At 43.3% G+C, this 25,882-nt stretch overlaps 1 protein-coding gene across 2 annotated transcripts in view; it reads left to right on the forward strand.

Annotated features, from left to right (window-relative positions):
* The first annotated feature begins 17,402 nt into the window (after positions 1-17,402).
* The window catches only part of LEMD3 (LEM domain containing 3), a 48,940-nt gene continuing 40,460 nt past the window's right edge, over positions 17,403-25,882 (forward strand). For both annotated transcript variants that reach the window (XM_066992586.1, XM_066992589.1), the window contains exon 1: positions 17,403-18,918. In XM_066992586.1, the coding sequence (XP_066848687.1) occupies positions 17,454-18,918 (1,465 nt within the window). In that variant the 5' untranslated portion in view covers positions 17,403-17,453. The remainder of the gene's footprint in view (positions 18,919-25,882) is intronic.

Here is a 25,882-nt window from a genome sequence, read left to right on the forward strand (position 1 = left end):
ATGGGAAGGGAAATGGGAAGGGAAATGGGAAGGGAAATGGGAAGGGAAGGGAAGGGAAGGGAAGGGAAGGGAAGGGAAGGGAAGGGAAGGGAAGGGAAGGGAAGGGAAGGGGGAAAAGGGAAAGGAAAGGAAAGGAAAGGAAAGGAAAGGAAAGGAAAGGAAAGGAAAGGAAAGGAAAGGAAAGGAAAGGAAAGGAAAGGAAAGGAAAGGAAAGGAAAGGAAAGGAAAGGAAAGGAAAGGAAAGGAAAGGAAAGGAAAGGAAAGGAAAGGAAAGGAAAGGAAAGGAAAGGAAAAAAGAAAAGTAAAAAGAAAATAAAAGTAAAAAGAAAAGTAAAAAGAACAGAACAGAACAGAAAAAAGAAAAGAAAAGAAAAGAAAAGAAAAGAAAAGAAAAGAAAAGAAAAGAAAAGAAAAGAAAAGAAAAGAAAAGAAAAGAAAAGAAAAGAAAAGAAAAGAAAAGAAAAGAAAAGAAAAGAAAAGAAAAGAAAAGAAAAGAAAAAGAAAAGAAAAGAAAAGAAAAGAAAAGAAAGAAAATCCCACACCACATGAATTTCTATCATGCATAGATCCACGATATCTACAGGTGAATGGCTATTAATTATTTTGGAAATGTTACTACTAATGGATTTGATCTTGTGTACCCAGGTAGATTTTTATTTTTTTTAATCAAATAACTTTCTTTTTTTCATATCTCCAAAATGCACAAGCAATGTTAAGTTTGCAACTACAGATGAAAGCAGTGAGGAAAAATTATATCCGAATGATAACACTTTTAGGAAGAGGTTAAAATAGGACCTCAATATAGGAAGAATTTTGTATGTTCTAACACCGTGTATTGCGTTGTTATTTATCACTTAAAGGGGCTTCCCTGAGATCTGGCAAAGGAAGGGAATTTGATTGCCAAGTAACAGCCCTGAAACAGCATCATCTCTGCAAATGCAGTGGTACAACACAAACTCTCCCGTGTAGAAAACGCCATAGCAATCCTCTAATATTCTGCAGAAAAAAGTGATGCTGACTGAAGCGTTGCTCGGTGGGTATGTATTTGTGCGTGCAGAGTGTGCGAGCCCGCGTGCTTGCACCTCGTGCACCCCTTCTCCAGCTGCACCAGCACGGCTCAGTGCAGGGGCCGGGCTGCTGCAGGGCACTGCCTGCTCCCCTGGGCTGCTTTGCTTTTAGCACCACGAGGACATTCATCAGGGACACGGTCTGCAGAACTTGCATTGCAATGCAAAGATCTAGATCTTGATTTTCTTCTCGATTCCTTATTTAAATGCCCCTTTCTCCCGACTCCCATTCCATATTTTGCCTTTTAACTGAGCCGAGGGCCCTATGGATAGCAGACGGGAATATGCTTGGAAAAGCTAACCTTCTGTGGTTCTTTGTTTAGTGACATGGGAAACATACATGAAAAGAGAACCATTTTGTGAATGTGGCTGCAAGTCCCACTCACTTGCATAGGAATGCATCTATGGTGTATTTGTGGCCCGCTCTGATCTTCATTGCAGCCGACAGCATCCCCCTGATGACAGCCCTGGAATGAATGAAGGGATGGTTTGAATGATGATACGTCAAGGGAGGGATATGCAAGTCAGTGCCTGATGCCCTTTGATCATCACTGATGATTCATAAAAAGAGAGAAGGTCATAAATAATAATAGTAATGGGCATAAATACAGCCTGAGGTGATAATTTTCATCCCCCAAATTATACATGCTGCTTCCCCTCAGATGTGCAGAAATGGTAAATACATCTGTACTTGTTTGTTTCTCTGTGGTAAACATCGGTAGGTAATAACTAACATCTGCATAATTTCAATAAGGAGAAAGATACCAAATTACAGCAGGATTTTCAGAAGTGCTCAGCCTTCACTGGGTTCACTTCACTGCAGTGAATCACAAAATTTCCCACCACTTTCAGCAGAAACAAAGGTTAGTCAGTGGGAATTAGATCTCTTTACAGTTCTGCTGGCCAGGCCAAAGCAACAAGTATTACGAGCTGGCAGAAAATAAAATAAAAAAAAAGAACTATTTGTATTTTAAAAATCAGTTTTGCTGAAATTGGAATATGTTGAAATTTCTGAAATTTCATATGGAAAATTAAAGACTCTGCATTCAATTATTCTGAATATAACATGATTTTAAAATATATTCTATATTGTAGTGTTGTAGTGTTAAAACTATGTGAAAGCAGCACTCCAAAGATTGTAATTTCACACAGCCTAGACGTAGGTGAGGTCTCCTACTTTATATTACATATGATACAGCTTTCCATTATCTGCTCTGTTTCTTTTCCTACAATAGTCCTGGCTCACCCATTGGAGAGCATGGAGTTGGCCCAGCTTTGAATCAGGCTGGCTACTGAAGATGACAATTATTTTTAGAGCCACTGTCTCATCTGCTGCTGAATTTTAAAAGTATATAGCAAATGAGACAGGAATAAAAGTGATCATTTAATTGTTGAAGAGACAGGCAGCCTCGTCCTTGTTTGTTATGTTCCTAGGAGGCAATAAGCAAGTTACTGAATTATTCTTCCCAGACAGTGACCAATTCTTGTTCTTCATTTCTTGGTGCCTAGCTTCAGATCCTCAGTCTTGTCTGCAGAATCCCAGAATCCAGGCAGGTAATCCTGGAGATGGTGTGAAAACATATAATTATGTCTTTAAAATTGATAGTACAGCAGAGATCAGGGCAAGGTTATGAAGAGTGGGATAAAATAAAGTATCAAGTAGGCATTTTTTGTTTTATGCTATTGTATTATTAACTACCACCTTACGATGCATGGACATGTGTTATGTGCACAGTCTCCGTCTGGGAAGTTTTAAAAGTTTTCGCATTGGTGGATTTGTGATGTTTTGCATGCTTCTTATAACTCGTGTACCATTTCTTGACTTTTAAAAGGGAGATACGACCTTCTTTTAAACTGCAGTAGTAAAACACACTGGTTTAAATTAAAGAATTTTTATTGTTCTCTCATTATTTTAATAGATTGTTGCAAGTTTAGACTTTAGTGACTTTTTAGTGTACACTGTTTTATGAATTCATTCCAAAATTGAGTGTTGCTATCAGCCTGGAGGCTTTGGTTCCCAGCTCCTTCTCCTGGTGACGTGACTTCTACCTTTGCCTTGAGTTGCAGATTTCATTTCTGAAACCAATTCTGTGCATGACTTAGAGATGCGAACCCTTGTTTTGAAACTATTGGACCTAAGTCATTGTAACCAAAGAGATGTAGACCTTTTGTTTTCAGCTTTATTGCATGTTTACAAATCATTTCTATGCGCGTGTGGTTTCAACTGTCTCAGATTTCTCAAATCTAGATGAGCAAATTTGTTTGATGATCATCACCCGTTCTTCTGGAAGGAGAAATCCTTTGTCCTTTACTGTGTCGTTCTGCTTATCAGGGTGGATTTCTGAGGTGGTACAAAGTGGGAGTATAATAATAATAATAATAATAATAATAATAATAATAATAATAATAATAATAATAATAATAATAATAATAATAAATTTAACTGAAGGCTCCCCTGTAGCCCTGAAGGAGGGCACTAGGGGGAGCCAGGATCTGGCCCGGCCTGGGAAGCGCTGGGGCTGCCGCAGGCCCGCCTTGCGGCCTGGCCTCGAGCAGGATCACTTACACAGTTCATCTCGCTTTTCCAGGACGAAGGGGAGATCTTCCCCCCGTTTTGTAGAAGCTAAGGAAACCAGATGTTTTTGAAGACTAAGGAAACCAAAGTCCTCTCACCCTGCTCCTCTCTGCTTCTTGGTGTTCTGCGTGTTGCCAAACTCCAGCTGCTTTTCCTCTCCCACAGTGAGAATACACGCTCTAAATATATACCCTCTGATATATACCCTGTCTATATATACCCTTGATATACCCTCTAAACGACCTGCCTGTGACAGAAAGTACAGTCTGTTCTCACACATTATTACATATCAGCAAAAATTATGAGACCTTACAGATGTCCCAAATGCAGGGGAAACTTCAGTCAAAGATTGCACCTTCTCAGGTAGAAAATCAATCTGTCACGAGATGCAAACAGTAGCAATCCAGTCTCTGTTAGATTCAGGGCTCTTTGAGGTTGCTAATATTGTATGTTAACCTATCTCTGCATAATCTAACTCTCTTTTATCTCTATTTGACAGTCTGAGTTGCTTAAGTCTGTTTGGGATAAATAGCCTCCTTTGATCTTACAAAGAGGTACTGGGATTTATTTTTTCCACACTAGGGAGCAGTGTTTTGTACTAAGCAGTGCTGAATTTAATACAGGTTTAGAGAGAAAATTAAAGGATCTTAGCAAAGTAAAAAAATTGAAAGGGAAGAAGAGGAAAAGAGTGGATGCAATTAAGTTTCTTCCTTAGAAATGGCAAAGAACATTAGCTACTGACAGTGGTTCATCCTTTACAAGATGTTTATTGTATTGTACCAAAAGAAAAAATATCTATTTTGAACCTTACTTTATTTACAACATCACCTTCAGAGAGTGTAACCTTACTTTATTTACAACATCACCTTCAGAGAGTGTAACAGCTGCATATAGTGGAGGAGATAATGGGCAGATTTAATAAATATTATTCACTGGAAAGGAATGAAACATATGAGGCTGTACAATTTGTTGCTGAATGTGGTTGCTCACAAGGCCTTTGATGCACGTGTCATACACTGGAGATTAAAAGCTCAGCTTCTGCAGCTATGGGATCGTACTAGCATCTTTCATAAGAGGTCAAGTGGTCTGTGATTTGCCTAGCAAGAAAGCTCTAAGTGCTTGCAAAATCCAAATTAAAACTAATCATAGGGTTAAAATTTCTCAGGAAAATAATCAAAAAGCATATTGAAATCTTTTAGGAGCATTCTTGGAAAATTAGCCAATGTCTGAAAAGACCATCAGAGTGACACTGCCTTAGGAGCAGAAAAATAAAATATATGTTGTCCACCCTGTGGTAAGGAAGACTAGGTATGGAAACGATTGCAAGTACCATAGTGTGAAATCATGCCTTGCATGTGGTAAAGAACATGTGAATTATAAATTGGAAAAAAAAAATACTTTGGGCCACATGTTCCCCTCTGGCATCAGACTGCGTGGGTAAAGGAAATAATCAAAAAATCATGTGGTTTTCAAAGCGCAGCCATTCAACTGCATTCTCCAGCTGCCTTCATACACTGCATGGCATGTTGGGCACACGCAATGCTTTGAGCAGTGCTAAGGAAGGGGCTGCATGGCCCCACTAACCTCCCTGTCCAAACCTTCCCCACTGTGGCACTGGCAAGGAAGCAGAGGAGGCAGGGTGGGCAGGGCAGTGCATGCAGACACAGCTCTGCCACCACGGTCCTTAGCTCAGGGGCTCGGCAGCCCTCAAGTCAGGCACATGGGGTGCCATCCTGGCCTCAGTAAAGGCAGCAGTAAAACTGACATTGACCTAATGGGGCCAGAATGCCGGTCTCACTGTACATTGTGTTGACAGACTGTGGGTGCAGGTGCTGCTGTGATGATGTCCTGGCTGCCTCTCACCTCCAGGCTGCACAGCTCTTCTGACTGAATCAGAGTACGACAGAACATCAAATGGCTTGGGATGGAAGGGACCTTAAAGTCCAACCAGTTCCAACCCCCTGCCATGGGCAGGGACACCTCCCACCAGACCAGGGTGCCCAAAGCCCCATCCAGCCTGGCCTTGAGCACCTCCAGGGAGGGGGCACCCACAGCTGCTCTGGGCAGCCTGTTTCAGTTGCCATACATCATAGTAAAGAATTTCTTCCTTATATCTAATCTAGATCTACCCTATTTTAGTTTTAAGCCATTACTCCCTGTCCTATCAATATCTGCCAAAGCAAAAAGTTGTTCACCATCTTTTTCACAAGACCCCTTCAAGTATTGAAAAGCTTCTGTGAGGTCTCCCTGGAGCCTTCTCTTCTCCAGGCTGAACATCCCCAGCTCTCTCAGCCTGTCTTCACAGCAGAGGTGCTCCAGTCTTCTGATCAGCTTCGTGGCCCTCCTCTGGACCCACTCTAACAGATCCTCATCCTTCTTGTGCTGAAGGCCCCAGATCTGGATGCAGTATTCAAGGTGGGGCCTCACAAGGGCAGAGCAGAGTGGCACAATCACCCCTTGACCTGCTGGCCACTCTGCAGTTGGCCTTCTGGGCTGCAAGCGCACACTGCTGGCTCATGTCAAGCTTTTTGTCCACCAGAACCCTCAATCAAGTACTTCTCTTCAGGGCTGCTCTCAACGAGTTCTTCTCCCAGTCTCTACTCATGTCTGCGATTGCCCTGGCCCAGGTGCAGCACCTTGCATTTGGATTTGTAGAACCTGATTAGGTTCACGTGGGCCCAATTGTCAAGCTTGTCCAGGTTCCTTTGGATGGCATCCCTTCTTTCTGGTGTGTCAATTGCACCACTCAGCTTGGTGTCATCTGCAAACTTGCTGAGGGTGCACTCGATCCCACTGTCTGTGTCATTGACGAAGATACTGAACAGTACCCGTTCCAGGACAGCCCCTGAGGGACACCGCTTGTCACCAGCCTCCACCTGGACATAGAGCCATTGACCACCACTCTCTGGGTGCAGCCATCCGGCCAATTCCTTCTTTATCCCCTGAATGGTCCATGCTTAAAATCCATGTCTCTTCAATTTGGAGATCAGGATGTTATGTGGGACCATGTCAAAGGCCTTACAGAAGCACAGGTGGATGGCATCGGTCAGTCTTCCTTTGTTGACTGATATAGACAACATCAAATGCTTGGAGTGGGATTGCCTGTATCTTGGACTTCATCTGGATTCGAGGCTGTGTTTAAGTATGACAGGGTAGAGAGCTGCTGATTTCTCAGCGGCTTCTTTCCTGTCACTTTTTTTTCTCCTTCTTCTTTTTGGCCATGTAATTGCAGAACAGAAAATACAGTTGCTTTTCTCCTTGAAACAAAACCCATAGGTTCCTTAGTTTTGCTTCTTTCCTTACCATGCGGCCAGAGAGGTGGGAGCACACAAATGAGAAACCTCATCTGTAGAAAACACAGAAGGAGTGTTTTCTAGGAACTCCATTCAAGATCCATGTGTTAGCGGAAGATGGGACATATGGCACATGGGAAACGGGCAAAGGTATAATGACATGGCCAAATAGGAGGAAAGCTGCATAACATAACATCACTCAGAAATAAGTGAAGTGTCTTGAGCTATAGACAAAGCTAGCTGGAGGAAAAAATTGAGACAATGAGGTGGTCTGAACCAGCAGAGAACTACACCATGAAAATAATGAGCTTATCATCAGGGTCTCTAACATTCTCTAGCTGTGGAATATTCCTTCCCCAGCAAATTATTTTCTGCCACAGAAGTTTTAATTTCTCCGTTCCCTGGGAATTCAAGTGTCCCTTTCTGTTTTCTATCTTGTAGAGTTTCTAGCACTTGCTAAGCTTAATTTCTCCCACCTGAGGGAACACAACCTTCAGGGACTTTCAGCTGCAGCATCATTTGGTGGGGGAGAGACTAAGAGGGGGATTTTGTGTAGGAGGGGTACAGAGAACCCAGACATCTGGGCTGAGGGCAAAGGCTTTTCAGTCTTCTTAGTAATGAAGGTAAAGGAGATGGAGAACTGAATGCCAAGGGTTGTGATCTTGACATCCAGGGAAAAAAGCCAAGGGAAGAAATGCAGTAGCAGACGTAGAAGGCCGGGGTGTCAGCAAATTCAAAAAGTGCAAAAGGATCCAATCAGCAAGAGAATATGACATCCTTGGCATTAAACATAATTACAAAACTTTTTAATCATATTAATGTTCTTCCACATTTACTCAATGACACATCTGAAAATTATCTAATTAAAATAGGGTATTCTGAGAAAATAATAGACTACTGAACCTCTGCAGAAGGCTGGTGATGGTTTTTTGCTGAAGTCAGTAGGCACTGCAGAGGACTTTTGGGTTGTGACTAGGGCAGGTAGTGAGAACAGGTGCCTGAGTGACGTAAAAAAGGACTATACTGTTTAGAGAGCACAACACCAGGATTTTTTATCATTTTTTTAAATTATAGACAGGGCTCAGAAATATTTTCACCCAAGTGGCAGACTGCAGAGAACAAGCAAGAGCCTTTTTGGTTCCAAACTGCACGGGCAGCACCTGAAGTAAGCACAGCAACCTCTCAGCATGTTTGTTAATATGCTAATGTTGTCTTTCACACACAGAGTGGTGTTGACTTGTCTAGTTGGTCTCATACTGAGCACCCTCAGTCAGAACCACAGCTTTACCAAACAAGTCAAGTGGACTGGGGATGCCAAGTGAAACAACCCCAGGGGAGAAACCCAGAGATTCAGCGAAGGGAATGGTAAGAGTATCTCGAATTTGTGTGTGTCCTCAGCAACCCGTTCATTAGATCAGATACAGTACTACAGCGCTACCAGATGTCAAAAGGAGAAGAAATAATGTGCGATTGTGAAGTAGCTGGAAGTTAGATGCAAATTCTGAGTGCAACAGGTGGATGAGGAAACTGTTGAAATGTATACATATATCTCTAATGTGTATGTAGCCACTTTTTGAGTTCTTCAGAAAATCGTAACAACAACTACAAAAAAGCCCTTCAGAAGGGCCCAGACAGACTTCTACAGTTAACAAAATGGATGAGGGATCTTGTACAGCCAACACAATGTCAATATGAATGATGTAAAACGATGCAAAAAAATACTGTACTGTGCATGGTAAATCATATAATAAGGGAAGCAGTAAAGAGTAATATGTCCTAAAGCATGGCTTCAGTAAATGAAAACTGAAATAGGAAATGCTCCAGAGAGTTAGTAAAAAAAGCAATGGAAAGCAAAGATATGTAATAAAAGAAAGCTAAAACTGAATTACAAGACAATAGCACAAAATAAATGTCACAGTGTCATGCAAAATTTATGGAAGCAATTGAAGTGCTTACAGATTTCATGGAACAATTTGGTTTTAAACTTATATTTATATTCTTTCACAAGATCAAAATAGATCCAGATGTATCTGAGAATGGGCATGCAGTTGCTCTTGAGCTTAGGATCCATAAAGGAGCTTGGAAAACTTGCCCAGGTAAGATCAAAAATAAAATTATGTTTAAGACCTACTGGATGTTGTTTTTACTGAGATTGCACAATATCCTCAATGCCAAAGAGTTTGAAATATTTTAAAAAAATAAAATAAAATTGAAGCATCATTTCTAAATTGCACATGTTCAGTTGCATATGTAAAATGAAGATTTAATCATGAATTTGAAGGTACCATCTTGATCAACATAGCTAGCTCAGATACAGCTGGCTAATTGTCTGATTGTGGATTGTCATATGGTTATAACAAATAGCAGATGTACGCTAAGTTGCAAATGTCCATGTATGATTTTGAAAATTTGCATGCAAGTAATTAATAATGGCTATTATAGTTTTTAGCTGGAAGAGTTTCCCTCCTATATTTTACTAGATGGTTTTCCATTTAACTTCTTTTAGATCTGGCAAGATCAACATTTCTAAAAATTGGTCTTGTATACATCTGAACTTGGACATTTAGAAAATAATGAATACATTGCAAAAGGCTCATTGAGAAGTTTGGTTTGCTCATCTTCCCCATGTTGCTTAGTGAGTTTGTAGCAGGGTTAACTCAGTTTCCCTGGCCACAACCACACAATGCAAGGCCTGTACCCCTTTTTGTCCTCTTCTAGCACCTTACCTCTACTGCAGTGTGTTTTCCTGTTTCTGCTGTTAACAATGTTGTTGGCTTTAAAAATCTTCCTTAAATGATCTAACACTGTCTCCATCAGCTCTTCTATCTGTACCTGTTTCAGTACAACTCTAAGAGCATAATAACATCCATCTACCTTGTTTCTGATTATATTATGACAACTTTTTAAATTATATAGTTACATACTGTTTTTCCCTCTGGATTGAGTAGCCAACTGGCATTTTATTTTTTGGCTGACTGACTGCAACATAGAGAATTTTCTTTCAGAACATCTTCTGTTTGTTTATAGCAAATAATAGTAGTCACCCTGCATTTAATTCTGTATAATTCGCTGTTTTGTTATCTCTAACAAGGATACCATTCACAGTAACAAAGGTATCATTCTCCAAAAAATCCAGCAAGTAGAGGACAAAGGATGGGGTGGGGAAAGCACTGGAATGGAATTCCTACTTTGCTCTTCTATAACATTTTCCATCATCATTCTTAGAGGACTTTTACAAAGGTGAATCATATTTCCATTTGCCTGTGGGAGAAACTGAGTCACCTGCTGAGTGATTTGCCACACAGCAAGTCAGTGGCACAGCCAAGAGCAAAGCACAAGTCTCTTCATTTCCCGTCTGGTGCCCTCATGCCATGAACTTAGTTCACAGCCCTGCCACAGTTGTCTTTACGACCTCTGGTGAGTCATTTGGATCCTTTATTCTGCTAACACTGAAATTCAGGCTTAATTTAAGCAGTTTTAAAAGGTTATTCATAGTGCTAAGATAAAGTAGGAACTTAAATGTAGAAGAAGTTTGTATCTTACCCTGTATTCCCTATCAGTAAAATACAGTATCAATATTTATTTTATGCCATTGGCACTCTTTTGACTATTTTGGGTTGAGAGGGCAGAAAGCTATCCTGTTCTCCTTTCTCACTCTGCTCAGATCACAGCTGTCTGAACACCCTCCACTTGTACATCGGCTGCATACGGGGTGGTTCGCTGTTTCTCACAGGTTCTTTGCAGTGAAGAATTGTTCAGATCACTGTTACATTGGGTAACATTTTATTTTTCCTACTGTATTTATTTATTTCTTTCCTGGAAAGCATTCACACGTACTAGCTTTAGCCAGGGGAGGCCTGGCTTGATAAACAGTGGTAAGTTAGAGGAGCCGCTACCCTGTTGTTCAGAGAGTGCATTACCTGGTGTGCTCTGGGTCCCCAGTTCTTCAGCTCTGCAAGAGCTATTTTCCTTTTCCATAGACATCTGGAGCACAACTGTTTGCCCTCCAGATGAAGTCATGGTGCAGATGAGAGGAGCGTTCACTCTTCCACCTACCGCTCCCTAAGCACTGGGGATGGGTAGCAGAAACACGCCCTCTTCCCCCTGCCCTACCTCACTCCATCGGCACGTAGAGCTCCTCCAAACATTTCCTCTAGATTTTCTTTTAAGAACAGCTCTGCACTGTGGCTCAAAGCAACCATTTCAGTATTTGGCTCTTGATTTGTTGTGTATTTTGCTATTGCTATTTTCTGCTCTTCCCTCTGCTTTCTTCTACTCCTTTTACCTTTGTTCTTTTTGATATTCTTTCCCCTATTTCTACCGTCTTACCCCTGATTGATTTTTATGTGGTATTTTTTTCTTCTTTTTATGTTTCTTTTCCACAAGAAAAGGGAGATATTCCACTCCAGCCCAATTCCAGTCATACAAAGGTGAGCTGGAGATCAGGCAGGAAGCATTGCTCCTGTCTGGCTACGCAGGGAGAGGACTAGGGTTTTGCGGCTGTGTGGATTTCCCAGAAGTAATATTGGAGCTGGTCCAACAATTTACAGTAAAAGGACTGCAGTTCTAATGCAAGTTCAACAAGGTGAAGGCCATCTTTTTTCAGGTCACATACGATAACCAAAGTGGCTCGTCAGATGTGTCTCTGGTCTGAGAAATTGCATAAAGTCTGTGGCCAGGATGCTACACGGTACACAGTGGACTTGAAGGATCTGGCCTTCATATGAAATCTGACGTGAGGGGAAAAGGGAGATCTCTGGCCTGCAATGACCGTGCAGAATTGAGAACAATAGGCCACATAAGCGGAGGACATTACTGTGGGGCGAAGTCATCAGTTTCTGGGCATCCTTAGCTCCGGTCTCCAATCACCACGCTCAGTCATGTTGACAAAGGAGCCCGACTCTGAAGAATGCTCTATTTTGCTTACATTTTTGCCAAACTGAGGCAACAGTAGAGGGAGAATGTATATTCGGGTTATAGCCACCTTTTGCCTTGCAGAGGACAGACACCCGATGTGACTTCCAGCATGGTGAAACCTGCCCGCCTCTGCCGTGCAGTGCCCAAGCACTGGGAACAGCAGTTCCCTGCTGGCTGGGCAGGCATTTTGAGTTCAGCACCTCTGAAGGATGACTGTGGCCCCCTGATGGGCTTGCTGCCATGTCATGCTCCACAGAGTTGCAGCTGAAGCCACGGGGCAGAAGTGATTAGCGGCATCGTTTGCGGGGGACACGAAGTTTGTGGGTGAGCAGTGACGAAGGAAAAACTTCAGTACACCATTCTCACAGAGGGTAAACGAACGCAACAGTGTCATCTACACGTGGCAGGCAAACGGAGCACGTGGTGCATGCTAAAAACTCCCGTGGTGTGTGACATGGCAGCTTTGGTTCAGGTAGGACCGGGTTGCCTTTAGAATGCAGAGGCATATAACCTACCTGTAGGCAAAAATTCATTTGTCATGAACACTCCCTAAATGTTCTTGATTTTTATGAGAGCAAACAGAAGCAAAGTCATAGAAAAGCAGCATATACTTAGGGTAGGAAACGGTAGACCTTAGAGCCAGAGGGACTTTGTTCCCATTGCCTGTGAGCCGTTCTTATGGAATTTCTTTCTCCCGCTACGGGAGAAATGTTCTAAGTGAGTGAAGTTATTGACAGAGAAAATTGCACAGCTTAAGGAAATCTTTTAAATATGCAAGGCCCGCACTACCGAGCACTAGCAACAAAAGGATTGATTCAGTACTCAATAAGAAGCTGAGAGCAGGAGATACTGATACATTTGTGGCAGCATGTGCTGCAGAGATGTAAAGTGCTTCCATGGACACATGGGATTTTCTAAGGGCTGCTGGCTTCCTGCCTGTGGATCTTGCATGCAGTTCTGACGGGAGGTCATGGAGGTAAGCGTGCATTCACGAGACAGGGAATACTTGCTCTCATGTTTGTATAGTGCCAGGTACAAGAAAGCAATGGAACTGGGTGAAGTCTCCATGAGCTAAAATTGCACAGATAGTAGTGCTAATAATTCTTTGGAACACACTGAATTTGGTCCTCTGCTTATTCATTGAACAAATTGAAATCAGAGCCTTGTGGCACAAGAAATGTATTACACAATTAGGCTTAAAATGAAAATGTAAAAAGAAAACTTCATTTCTTCTGTTGCATGAATGATGGCTCTTCTTTTAAATGTTATTACATGAATGAAATAAACGTAAGTTTTCAAGACGTTAGCATTGGATCAAAGTCAAGGATAGAATTGTAAACAGTGAGCTCTTTACGGCTATGACTACACTGCTCTTTGTGTTGCTGCCAAATACTATCGAGGTCCCAGGCTAAAGTGCCATGTCTACGCCTATATCAAAGGTTGTTTAGGACATCATCAACAATCTCCTCATGTCTGTTCAACACGTCTGCATCCTACACGGTGCAGACAGCTATTGTCCTTAAGAAAGAAAGGTACAGGAGTGTAGGAAATGAAACTTCTCTGCTTTTCATTGTTCTGTTGATTTCAGACTGATGGGATCCCTTCCCAATATCCTCCTGAGGTTAAGGGTGCATCTCTAGCTTTTATCATTCCTCAGTCCTTGAAAGCAAGCTATTGCAAAGGGTACCTAATAAAAGGAAAAAAAAATGCTCAAAACCACAAAGAGTGTATTGCCAGGAATTTTGGCCACAATTGTGCTAGTAGGGCATCATGTATGTGTAAAAATAACTCCGCCGATTCTGGATCACAAATGTGTGTTACACCTAGCCAGAGTTTCTGTATGCTGAGAGTAGGTAACCAATCTGAAAAATACTCTGACCGCCAAGCTCAGCCTCACTTTTTCCTTTTCAAATTTAAATGAAATTCTCTGGAGGCAATCTGCAGCAATGATTTAGAAAATGAGTGACACAACTGATTTGTGACCCACCTTAACTGTCTCTTACAGTACTCTTCTAGCAACAACTACTTTGCGAACAGGGCAAGAAGGCTTTATGGACCAGCAGCTGACTGACATTTTGATACCATATGAGATATATCTTTTTTTTTGTGAATAACTCAGGGGGGACCCCTCAACCATTTAACTGCCTCTGTGACAACTACAATGTTTCTGGTAGCTTCCCAAAAGAAGAGGCTAGAAGGTAAAAACTGACTACCATAATAATTGACCATCATCAACTGTAAGCCACCATTTTTTCTCTATTTTATTCCTAAAGCCCATGTATTTTTTGGTTTTGGTTTGGTTTGATTTGGTTTTCCTATATTATTATTTTTTTCTTATAACTTCGTTGTCATTCTTTTGTGAAATCTCCGGTCTTATAATATCTGGCATTCTTCTTTAACCTCGGTTGCTGGGGAGCTGGACAGTTTGGGTTCAAGTTGTAAAATAAATATACCTAGCCATTTTGGTTCCTGAGAGAAGTATTGAACTTGCAAAGCAAATTTTAATGAAAGGCTTCATTTTTATTATTTTTATTATTATTTTAATGTAAATAAATCCCCCTTCTAAAAATAAATACAATTTTAAAAGCCATTCTAAAGGGTGGTATTTTGTTCAAAACACAGTCAGCAGTAATGCCTCCAGCAGTCCCATTAAAATGAGTACAGGAATAGAGCCATAATAAAGTGTGCCAGGAATTACACATCCTGATCACAGATAAATTCCCAACTGAGAACACGCTATTCTACCCTGTATCAATATCGGTTATATAAAAGGCAAACCATTAACTGCGGGAGGGGATTCTGTTGTCTTACGAAGTCTCAGACTTATGAACTGAGGTTGTTTACTTTTAGAGACAGGACATGCACAGTCACAGCAGGTTATCACACCGTCTGTGGGAGTGGAACTACTGTGGGACACTGGGGCAAGACCTGCAATACGGAGACACGTGGCTGCTTTGCGGGGATGAAGGTTATCTAGCACGCTGCGCTCACACTGTTGTGATACGTACACAGTCCGGAACAAGTGGGAAGTATGAGCATTAGACATCTTGTGGGTGCCCACATCTTAGCAACAAACAAGCAGCAATCCAAAGGCAAGAGATGGCATAAGGCTTTTGAACATTAATAGGATGCCCTCAGGAAAGGGAAGCGTATCTGCAAAAGATAAATCAGCAAAACACCAAGTTGCAATGAGACATGCTAATCCTAAAAGGCAAACTGTCACTGAGAGATTCTCAATATTTATGAAAAATCATAAACATCACACAAACGTGAAATCGGGAGAGAAAGATAAAAGAGGTACTGAGACACTACTTCAAACCCCAGGCCCAGTGAGGTTGATAGAAGCATTGTTGTTGACTTGCAGAAGAACACAATTTCACCTGATGGAACAACTGGAAGTTTCCTTAGAGCCCCAGTCCTTAAGGACAACAGGGAAAATACAAAATATCTTGTTTGGAAACCAACAGCCAGTTTTTCACGATGAAGAACAGTCTCTACAGTCCCTGCTGTCACGTTACCTTTAAAAGAGTATCTACTGAAAAATCTACTACCTGGAAATACTGATACTAATCTATGCTATTAAATAAATGCAGAGATTTTGGATTGGTAGCATCCTTACTTCAATATCAACCAGAAGACATATTTTTGAAACATTTCAAAATATTTTGGCACACATTTTAAAACATGACTTGGAATATACACACTTTTCAGTCAGCTGATTTGTTTATCTGCACGCTATAGTTTTGCAGGAGGTGACTAATTTGTTAGCAATTTGTAGTATTTACTGCCCTCCTGTTGCTAAGTAAACAGGTTTATAAATTAATTAATGCCCTTGCTGTAATAAAAAGATGGAACGTATGAGTTGTATGGGTAAGATCAAGGGATCTTCACTTCCTTTAGGGCAGCATATGTTCTTCTAATGAAAGGAGTGTGCCAGAGTGGGCACTAGCCAGAAGTGCGCTTGTCTTAATGGTATCAGATCTGGGACCGACTGCTGGTGGTGTGGCCAGTGTCATATGTAGTTAGAGGTAAGCACTGAACCTGGGGTGCGTATTCCAATGTGTATTTCAGGTGGCTGCTGGAAGATTTGGGTTGCTCCTCCCTCAAGAGGAGTGGAATGTCAGAGGCGTTTGGAATATCAATTAGCTATTTACCAATGGGAAGGTGGGTCAGGGCGGGTGCATTTATGTTAGTGGTTTAACGTGTGATGGAGTTCTTTCAAGTGTAATCTTCCTTACACGTGGAGCTCTGTGTGTTGCTCTAAGGGCACAGCACTGTAGCATGTGAAATTGTTCCTCTGTAGGCGAAACAAGCAGGAAGTTGAGCACAGTGATGCCATGCAGAGCACCCCAGTATCAGAGGCCCTTCTGTATTCTTCAGCTTCAGAAAAGTTATGTTGAAGGAGGTTTCGGTGAACAACATGATGATCAGTTCTCTGTTTCCAGGTGTGGTTGGTCGGATGGCGGGTGGGGTGCAGCAGTTAATCATCACCATTCATCATCATCATTATGAAAGATAGTTTCAAGCCACTCTTGTAGCTCTGTAGACTGGCTTGATGTTTAGCATGCAGCTACCTCAACTCCAGCTCTGCAAATGTTCCTGGATAACTGAGGTTAGCAACTTCAGCTTTAATGTTAGCAGCGCACATATGCGTTCCCCTCACTGCAGCAGACTGTGAGGGAGAAAAGTACAAGTGTGCTTACAGTTGGATCCTGTTTCTGGACCATTTCCGCCCATATTGTTAAAAGGCCAGTTCTGGTCAGGTTGCTGCATTTTTTGATGTGATTATCAGTAGGCAAGCCCAAGCTTTTCCCGTTTGGGATCGAGAGACAGAGGCATACAGGTCAGGAGATTTTGAGGCCTCCGCACAAGGCCTGCAGCCAAAGGGACAGCCTAGGGGAACTACACACACCTCATACTCTGAGAAATGCCGGTGTGACGTATGTGTGTTGGCACAATCATTTTGACAAACACGCATTCATATAGTTAGCTTTTGCTGTATTTGAAGGAGTATATTTTCCCAAAGAGCCACACGCATCCAGATAATTGTAAAACCTAAATTGTAAACCTAAATTGGAAACCTAATGAGGGTGATGCTCGGCAGTTGTCAGGAAGGAGTTTCCCAGAGCATTTATTTCGTTGCACATCATCTGCCTCCTCACAGCAGGACACAGACCCCCGCTTGCGGTCCTGCCCTCCCGCAAGAGGAAAGTTCACCAAGTGGTGGGCGAGGAGCGGGATGGCGGGGACGAGGCAGCCTCCTGGGGTGAGGTGCACAGGGGGCTTTTGGGGTTTATTCAGCGCGGCGAGGCTGCAACCGGCACACGGGTGAGATGTCGGGGCTGAGAGTACCCCTTGGGGTCCCTCGGGTGCCCCCCCAGGCTCCCTGGGGACCCGCCGGCGGCGTGAGGCCGGCCACCGCCCCGCGCGGGGGCGTCCCCGCCGCGCTCCCTCCTCCCTCCCTGCCTCCCCGGCGGGGCCGGGCGGCGCCTGGTGCCGCCGGGCGGGCCCAGGCCGCGGCCGAGTGCGCACGCGTCAGTTCCGGCGGGGAGCGCGGCGCGTGGGTAGGAAACGGCGGCGGCGGCGGCGGGGGAGCGCAAAATGGCGGCGGCCGCGCAGCTGACGGACGAGGAGCTCTTCTCGGAGCTGCGGCGCTTCGGCCTCTCGCCGGGGCTGGTCACCGAGAGCACGCGGCCCGTCTACCTGAAGAAGCTGAAGAAGCTGCGCGAGGAGGAGCGGGCCGGCAAGCCGCGGAACGGCAGCAACAAGGCGGCGGGGGCCGGAGCGGCGGCGCGGCTGGCCGAGCGCCCCTACCTGCCCGCGGGCGGGCGGAGCCGCGCGGCTCCCCCTGCCGGGGCCGGGGCCGGTGGCGGGGCCGGGGGCGGCAAGGTGCTGCTGGGCTTCAGCTCGGACGAGTCGGACGCCGAGGCCGGCCCCCGGGGCCAGGCGGGCGGCAGGAGGGAGCGGGCTGCGCCCCTCGGCCGCGGCCCCAGGCCCGGCGCCCCCCCCCCCGAGGAGGCGGCGCGGAGGAAGGGCAGCGCCTGGTGGGGGGCGGCGGCGGCCCGCAGAGCGGCGGCGGCTCCTCAGGGCGTGAGGGAGCCCGGGGACGGCGGCCAGGAGGAGGAGGAGGACGAGGAGGAGGAGGAGGAGGAGGAGGAGGGCGAGCAGCAGCAGCAGCAGCAGCGCTGGAAGAACCGGACCGTGAACGGCAACCGGCTGCTGGCCTACGGCGGCAGGGACAAGTACTCCGACTCGGAGGAGGAGGAGGAGGCGAGGGCCAAGCAGCAGGTACCCAAGGAGGAGCCTGCGGCTCGCCGGCCCAGACGGAGCCTCGGCAAGTCTCCTGCTCCATTCATAGCGAGCAAATGTGCCGCAGCCGGCGCTGGCGTGATGGAGACGGGCCAAGAGAGGGCTGGCGGAGGCTGCGGTGCCGGTGTAGTCGTAACGAATGACAGGGCGGCGGCGGAGGCGGCGGCTGCTGCCGGGAGTCTAGACAGGGGCAGGAACCATGAGGAGGCGGCGGCGGCAGCCGTGGGGGGAGGAGGAGGAGGAGGAGGAGGATGTGAGAATCTGGACTCGAGTCCTCCCGGCCCTCGATACCGCCTCGGCCTCTCTAAGAAATCCCCTACGGCGTTGTTGCTGCCACCGCCGCTCGCAGACGCGGACAGCGGTAAAATCGCCGACCCTTCAGGCACCATTAGGAAAACGACCAACAATCACGTTCTCGGTGGTGCTGCTGGTAGCTATAACGCTGAATCCAGGATCTATTCAGCAACTAACAGCCTCCCCCCGGGTGGAATCATCTCCTCCCTTAGACTCAACCACTCCAATCATACGGGTTCGAATCATACCTACCTGAAAAACACCTACAAGAAGAATCTCTCAGAGCCCGAGGAGGAGCTTCTCCAGCAGTTCAAAAGAGAGGAGGTATCCACCACTGGAGGCTTCAGTGCACATTACCTGTCCATGTTCCTCTTAACTGCTGCATGCTTGTTCTTTCTGATACTGGGATTCACATACCTGAGAATGAGAGGTTCTGGCGTAGCTGAGGATGTGGGAGTCAACAGTAAGTATTAGGTCAAGGGTAAGGGCAGTTTCTGTCTGCAACTGGATGTACTGCTGCTAATTCAACTCTGCATTTCCAGGCATACCCTACTGAGCAGTTCTGGGTTCCACTTTACTGTAAACTTCCTGCGTGGGATGGAGCACAGAGAAATTGACTGGCTTTCCTTAAGTGATATAGTAAAGATTGCTAGACATCTGGGGATAAATTCAAACCTTGGCTTTTCCCTGCTGTAATCTGTTGATACCCTGTTTTCTAGCATGTTTTCTTCACAAAGTGATTTCATGTTTTCTTCAGTATAGAAGATGCATGGTTAGTAGAGTAAAGCCTTACTTCATCAGTTCCCTAATTTCAAAGAAGTAAGCATGCACATTTGGGTACCTGGGATTTCGGCAGAGCTAAGATTTGGATGTAGTTTGGCAGTGAGGCGGGTTGTGTACTGAGGCTTGAGAAGAATGCTAGGCTGAGATTTTCATTAAACACTACAAGAAACTCCGTGCGGTGAATGCTAGACATGCTACGTGTTGTTTTCTGATGTGCTTTTTTTCTATATTTAGAATATGATCATACACAAAATAATGTTGTGCTTTAATTTGAATTTCAGAGCATATTTTAATCCCAAACTATTTGGGGCTTCTCAAGGAAGCAACTTTTTTTGAATGGATTTAGAAACTACCTTTTTCCTATTTACAAAACATACGAAAATGGAATTGTACCACCTAAGGGTGGTGACTCATGCTAATTCAATTCTTGGCTGCTCTGAAATGGTCAGTCGAGACTCTTAACACCAGAAAGAAAAATCATGCTATTGCTGTCTCATCAGGAGCAATGAAAAAACATGTGAAAAGCTGGTTTTGGGATGTGCCAGCAATAGAAAGTTCCTGGGGACTTGTATTGTTCTTGAAATGATTGTGTAAGGTATGTGGGGTGCATATAAATATTTCTTTGTATAGACAGTGTAGGGTATGTATATACCCACGTGTGGACATGAATATAGTGCCTTGTATGGAGCGATCCTACTGGTAGTTTGGGATCTGCTAGATGTTACAGGGCAGAATTAGCAGGTTTTTTTTTTTCCCTTTCAAGCCTTATTCATTGCATTATAATAGCAGAATAGTTTTTAATTCTGTTTTGCACTCTTTGCCTCCATATATTCCCCCCTCCCCCCCCCCCCCCCCCCCCCCCCCCCCGCTGATTTAGTGTTTAGGAGAGACTATAGCAGTAAAGACTAGAGCATTTGTCATAGTTTCTTTGCTTGTCCACGTGGCTCTTAGTACCTGCTGTTCAGTCGTGGCTTGGGGAAGGTGGTGAACATAACGTGGGCTCAGATTAGATACAGTGACTGGGACCATTCATCCTGATATTCTGTTATTAACTTCCAACCGTAATTGCTAGAGACGTACATAAAGTATTTTATGTTCTGATAAGCTGTGTAATTCCACAAATATGTATTAGTTTTTTTTCTAGTCTTAGAATCTGGTAATTTTAATAGGGGAGAAGGTCTTCCAGCATACTAGGATAAACTTCCTAACTCACATTCAGTGGTTAAAACTCGCCTGTCATGCTGATTGGTAAAGCTGAATGTCTCAGCTATGCAGACAGCAGTAATGCTGTGAAAAGAAGTCTGCTGTGAAAATATAGTCTGGGGAAAAAAGCTTCTGTTTTGAATGTGTGAACTTCCCTACCGAACATACGGGATCGCTGTCTTGAGCATGTTGTTCTTAAAAAGTTAACAGGGCTGGAACTGGTAGGCAGGGAAAGTTGTTCTCCTTTGCTTAGGTTTGGCTGCCCAGCTGAAGGCCTGGTAGTCCAGTGTTGCTTGGTAGTTCAAGTAAGGCAGTCCTTGGCCTGCTTCTTTCTGTTCGTTCTCTTTTCAGTGGAACTCTTGAAGGTGGATTTCCTGAGGAACAGAAGCGTGAGCGTCACTGCGAGAGCATCTGTCCTGTCTCCTTGCAGCCCTGGGCTAGTAACGTGAACAGGGGCAATAGGATCCATTGGAAGAAGCAAACAGTTCTTGTGGGTAGCTACTTTCATAGGAAGAAGAATGGGACGCTTTTTTTTTTTTTAAATAAAGTGGGAATGAGCAGGGAATTACCTTGCTCATTTGCTTAGCGCACGCTCAATGAATTGAATTGGAATTCTGGAATTGGGTGTATGTGAAGAAAACATGGTGGGCCCCTAGAACTGACAAGAAATAGACAAGACAGGCAAAAATAGACTGGTACCTGCTGGAAAGGGCAGGAGGCCTGTCTTCTGTTAGATGCTTCCCAAAGCTTCGTTAGCTATCATCTGAATGAATCCTTTGTTTCTTGCACTTACGTGGGTGTACTGTGTGTTTTCTTCATAGAAGCAGAACTGATTTGTGTGTTTTAATAATAGTATAGCTCAAGAAACAAACTTTCAGTTAGGTAATTGGATACCGTTTTTATTTCTGTTAGATGGCTGTAGGTAAGATTCCACTGGCTATGAGTGGTTTGATTACGAAAAACTGAGTTATTTTCAACTTCAGACTATTATTGTAAAAGGGTCTGGGATTCAGTTGCATTGGGACTATCCATACCTCAAGAATTACCAGTTACTCACAGTTACTGTGAGGAAAATGAAAAAGATAGCTCAAAGATACAAACAACTGCTTTTTTTTTCTCTTGTAGGAAGTGCTATGCAGTGAGCTTAGTGTTGGATGTATTAATTGTTCCTTTTCTAAATTGAAATTCAATCAAAATAAGGTAGTTTTCTGAGTGTGACACACTGAAAAACATCACCAACTGCATCTAATATTGGCACTTAGATTTGTCAGGCTGTAGTGTGAGAGCAGAGGAGATGCTTGTGATGGGAAAGGCTTAGGACAAGGCGTTAGAGTTGAATTTAGGATAGGTAAAGTAGTATAGATGAGAAGTGATAAGCAGAAAACTTCAAAAGGGTATTGTCATTTACATCATGCATAGTGTTCAAGTGTTTTCTTACTCAGAGCTCTAAAATAGCTATAAAGTACTTCAGTTTTTCTGCATGGGGGATAGACAGCGTTCAAAGACAAATTTGGATTGGGCTCACTCTTCTATATCTAACCTATATATGGTCACTTGAGGTAAGATTTTTTTAGGCATTTCGTTATCTAAAATGCAGATGAATATCTATGGGGCTTTTCCTAAAGCATTTTAAGGTATTGAAATAAATGACTCTAAGATCATATAAAAGACCAGCTAATGTGTAAGCACGTACTGTGCTTGCTGTCCCTGACAGCATTGTATATGAAAAGAAAGATCTCTTTAGGTTTTGAACTGGTAAGTTCACTCATGTGGCTCTTGCTGTAAGCATGTTGTGCATCACCTGCCTTCAAAATACAATGGGATTATGTCAACTTCTTGTAGAGCCAGCATAGTATTTTGTCAGGAAAACGGCAAATTTGACTTCTGTCTACTTCCTAGGGTTCATTGAAACCTAAAGAGTTGGATATCTCTTCCTACTTTGTTTTTGTTTTGTGATATTACTCTGAGCACCTCAAGTTCTGTGGGCACTTCTGGGAGTTAGGTCTGAAGTTATTTCTCACGGAAAGTTGATGCTGAGATCAGTAGGTGTTGTTCTGAGGTCTGGTGTACTTTCTGAAAGACTAGGTCGCCTAGTACAGGTGCTGTTTAAGGTTGTGACCTGAAATAGGTGGCAATTAAGTTGCTCTCACTGTTTCTGCTCCAGTACTTTGGGGAGTAGTTGATGCAGTGCAAAAAAAAAAAAAAAGTAAAAAAAGATCGTTGGAACTTTCAGGAAGTTCTTGTGTGTTGTCTTAGGTCCTTAGAGGAGAGGCATACAATGCTAGTATTTTTGATCTTTCCACGTTACTTGTTACAAAAACAACTGTTAGGATAATCTTTACTATATTAGCTATGACTTTTGAAATGTTAATTCAGAGAAACTTTCAGTGGTTACCTATATTACGAGTGGAAGCTTACACAAAGCACAACTTTAAGAGTAATTCTCTTCCACTGACATTCCTTTCTTTAGATTTCTAAATCTCTCAGGTGTTAAAACTTGTATGGAATTTTGTGCAGGGAATTTCACTGATAATAAGCTAGACATGCTGTATAAAAGACAAGGAGTGGATTATTCTGCTCACAGGCCTGCAAATTGCCATTAAAGTTGTGTGGTATTTCACAACTAACTGTTAAAACCCTTCTTGCCTTCTAAGATCACCATCTCAGAAGAGTTTTCTTGGCAGTGTTTGGAGGGCTCCTGTGTTGTGTGGTTATTAATGCTGCCTGTGCTTGGCAAGCGGTACTCTGACTTACCTTTGACAATGTAACAGCTTATTCTGTTGACATATGAGCACATAGCTCAGTTTCACTTTCTGTATGTTGCTGTAAACTTTAGTTAGCAAATAAAAGCATCTGCTTTAGATGATACAAAAGGAAATCTTGATGAGTATCTTTAAGACTAATTTCTGACCTCGCTTTCTTCTGCGTTTCGTGACTTCTGGATCAAGATCAGTAGATAGGAAAAACTCCGGACTGCCTTCATGAGGAAAAACCAAACAGAATAGTTAACTTTCTGTAAGATTGCTGACCATTTTAAACTCTGTCATTTTTTGTGGTGTGTCAGAAACAGCTCTTAAAAATGAGGAACAAATTTGGTCGAGACTTGTAGCAGAGTATACCAGAAAAGTCCAAATAAATGTTACGTAGGGCAAAATAGTTCATCTTAGCTGAGAACTTCAGAACTTTTCTGAAGGAAAGAAAACAGCCTATTCACCTTTGCAGTGGATTTGTAGTAAAAAGCATTGTTATGAAAATTGTATTTGAAACAAAAATGATGCAACTTTGTGTCTGTGTTTTAAGGAGATAGCTGTTTGATGCTTCCATCAGAATATTTAGAACTAATTTGGTAGACATACCTTAAAAGTGCTGCTGCTTGCAGCCGTGCACAGAACTTCCCTTATGCCAAGACTTGAGATTTTCTTAAGATATTTTTTCAATGTTACTGTTGTGGGCCATGCTTTTTGTGGAGTAACGTCATGAGAAATCAGAACTAAGACTGCTTGCTCGGGGAGCAGGCGTGCAGAAGAGGTCTGTCAGGATCTGATTTCAAAAGCTATCAAAATGAATTGCAAGTTTGCATTCCATCCCCCAGTGCGTGGTAGTTTTCACAAAAGAAAAATTAGTTTCTGATGAGAGAATTAAGGGTGATCTCAGATCTGACAGCAGATCTGTAACTTTTTTTATGGTTTATGAAGAATTGCAGACCAGACAGGAGTGGGAAAGCAAAAAGCAAACTTGCATTTCTTCTGTTAAGAGCCTCTGCCAACTCTGATAGCATTCTTCAAGTGTAGTGCAAATTTCTTTCTGCTTAGGACAGATAGAGCAATAATGATTGTGGTGGAGGCCTTTTAAGGAGGAACCCGTGATAATCAAGGACTTAAATTTAGTGTAGCATTGTAGGAGCCCCCCTTTGCATTGTTTCCTGAAGTATTCTGGTGTAGGAGAGGATAATCATGCCTGCAGTCATTCTGTTGCTGGGGTCCACTTGTATTTCTAAAAAAATCATGCACATTTAATACATGTTGACATGTATTTCATGTGGGAGTACTAGGTTACAAAACTTTGGCTTGATGCTTACCCAGCGAAGCTGGCAGGAGTGCTGGAGTTGTACCAAACTGATCCCTGTCACGCTTCTAGCCTTGTGCTTCAGAAATAGTATGAACATGTGAACGGCAGGCTAGAGCTGCTGTTTGGAAAAGTTGTTTGATCACTTAACAAAAGAGCTTAGGCAAGTAAATTAAACAAATACCTCAGTTCTTGCTAATGAAAATGCTGGTCCAGTGCTGTGGCGAAGCACAAAGTTCACTGTAATCATGAGGCATTTATTCCTTATGAATTTAAAACTCCTGCAAGTGACTGCATTCTCTGGTAAAATTAGTTGTGTTTTTGTGATTTGTGGTAGATCAAGAGGGGTAAGTTGATTGGGTAAGGGATCCTGAAATCAAGGTACATTAAGAAGAAAAAGTGATTTTCAGGGGATTCACGTTCCCTAAGAACTTCTGTAGTAGTATTTTTGTCCTGACTCTTCTTTTCTTGGCTTCTGTTGTTGCTGCTGGTAGGTCTAGAATTGTGGGAGCAGGTGACAAAGCCTTTACTGTGATTATAATAAATGAGGACAGGATGTAACTCTGCCTCTGATCAAAGTAACCGTGATGTCTTCTGTCCACTGAAGAATTTGGATTAAGAGAAACACAGAAAAGGATTCAAGGATGGAAGGAAGTGTGTTGGTGGATGCAAGAGTAGATGGGAGAAGGACTGCACAACTTGAAGGTGACTTCAAACATGTCCCTTCTGTGTAGAGGGTTTGTTCTAGTTTATAATGAGCCCGGTTGTAAACAAAAACATCAAGTTTTTGGGTGAAACTGATGACATGAAGGCTTTGCAGTCAATGTCAGAGTGCAGTCTCTTCCTGGAAAATGAATTGCAAAACAATCTGGATGCTTTGGCTCCATGCAGGTATAGCCTCTGTGCAGCTGATAAGACACTGCCTTGACGTTGTCTCAGTACTTCTAGTTTTTGTCCAGGTGAATAAAGGCTTTGGGTTCGCACTTCAGTGGTGTGAGGTGCTGCTAGTATTCTTTTCTAGAAACTTTGGGGATTCATTAGAAGTTTGTCCATTCAGTCAGTTTCTCAACGAGGAGTTGAAGACATGTTGGTAGGAGAGGCGGAACACTGAATCAAGTATTCTTGGATAACTTGAGCATACCATGTCGTGAGTAAGAAGTCTGTCCTCATCAGGAGATACTGTTTGTAATAAGGAAAAATAGTACGGATGAGGAGACCATGGCCCTGACCTCCTGCACTTTGTTACAATGGCTCCTTTTCTCCAAGATCCTTGTCATTGTCCCCTTTTCCCTGCTACTGTGCTGTACTTGCTGCAGTGCTTTTTAGTGCCATTTCTCAGTTCCGCTGTGTTTAGTCTACTGCGGAGGGTGAGAAGA

This window comes from Anser cygnoides, chromosome 1 (genome assembly GCF_040182565.1).
Source record: "Anser cygnoides isolate HZ-2024a breed goose chromosome 1, Taihu_goose_T2T_genome, whole genome shotgun sequence".
NCBI lineage: Eukaryota > Metazoa > Chordata > Aves > Anseriformes > Anatidae > Anser > Anser cygnoides.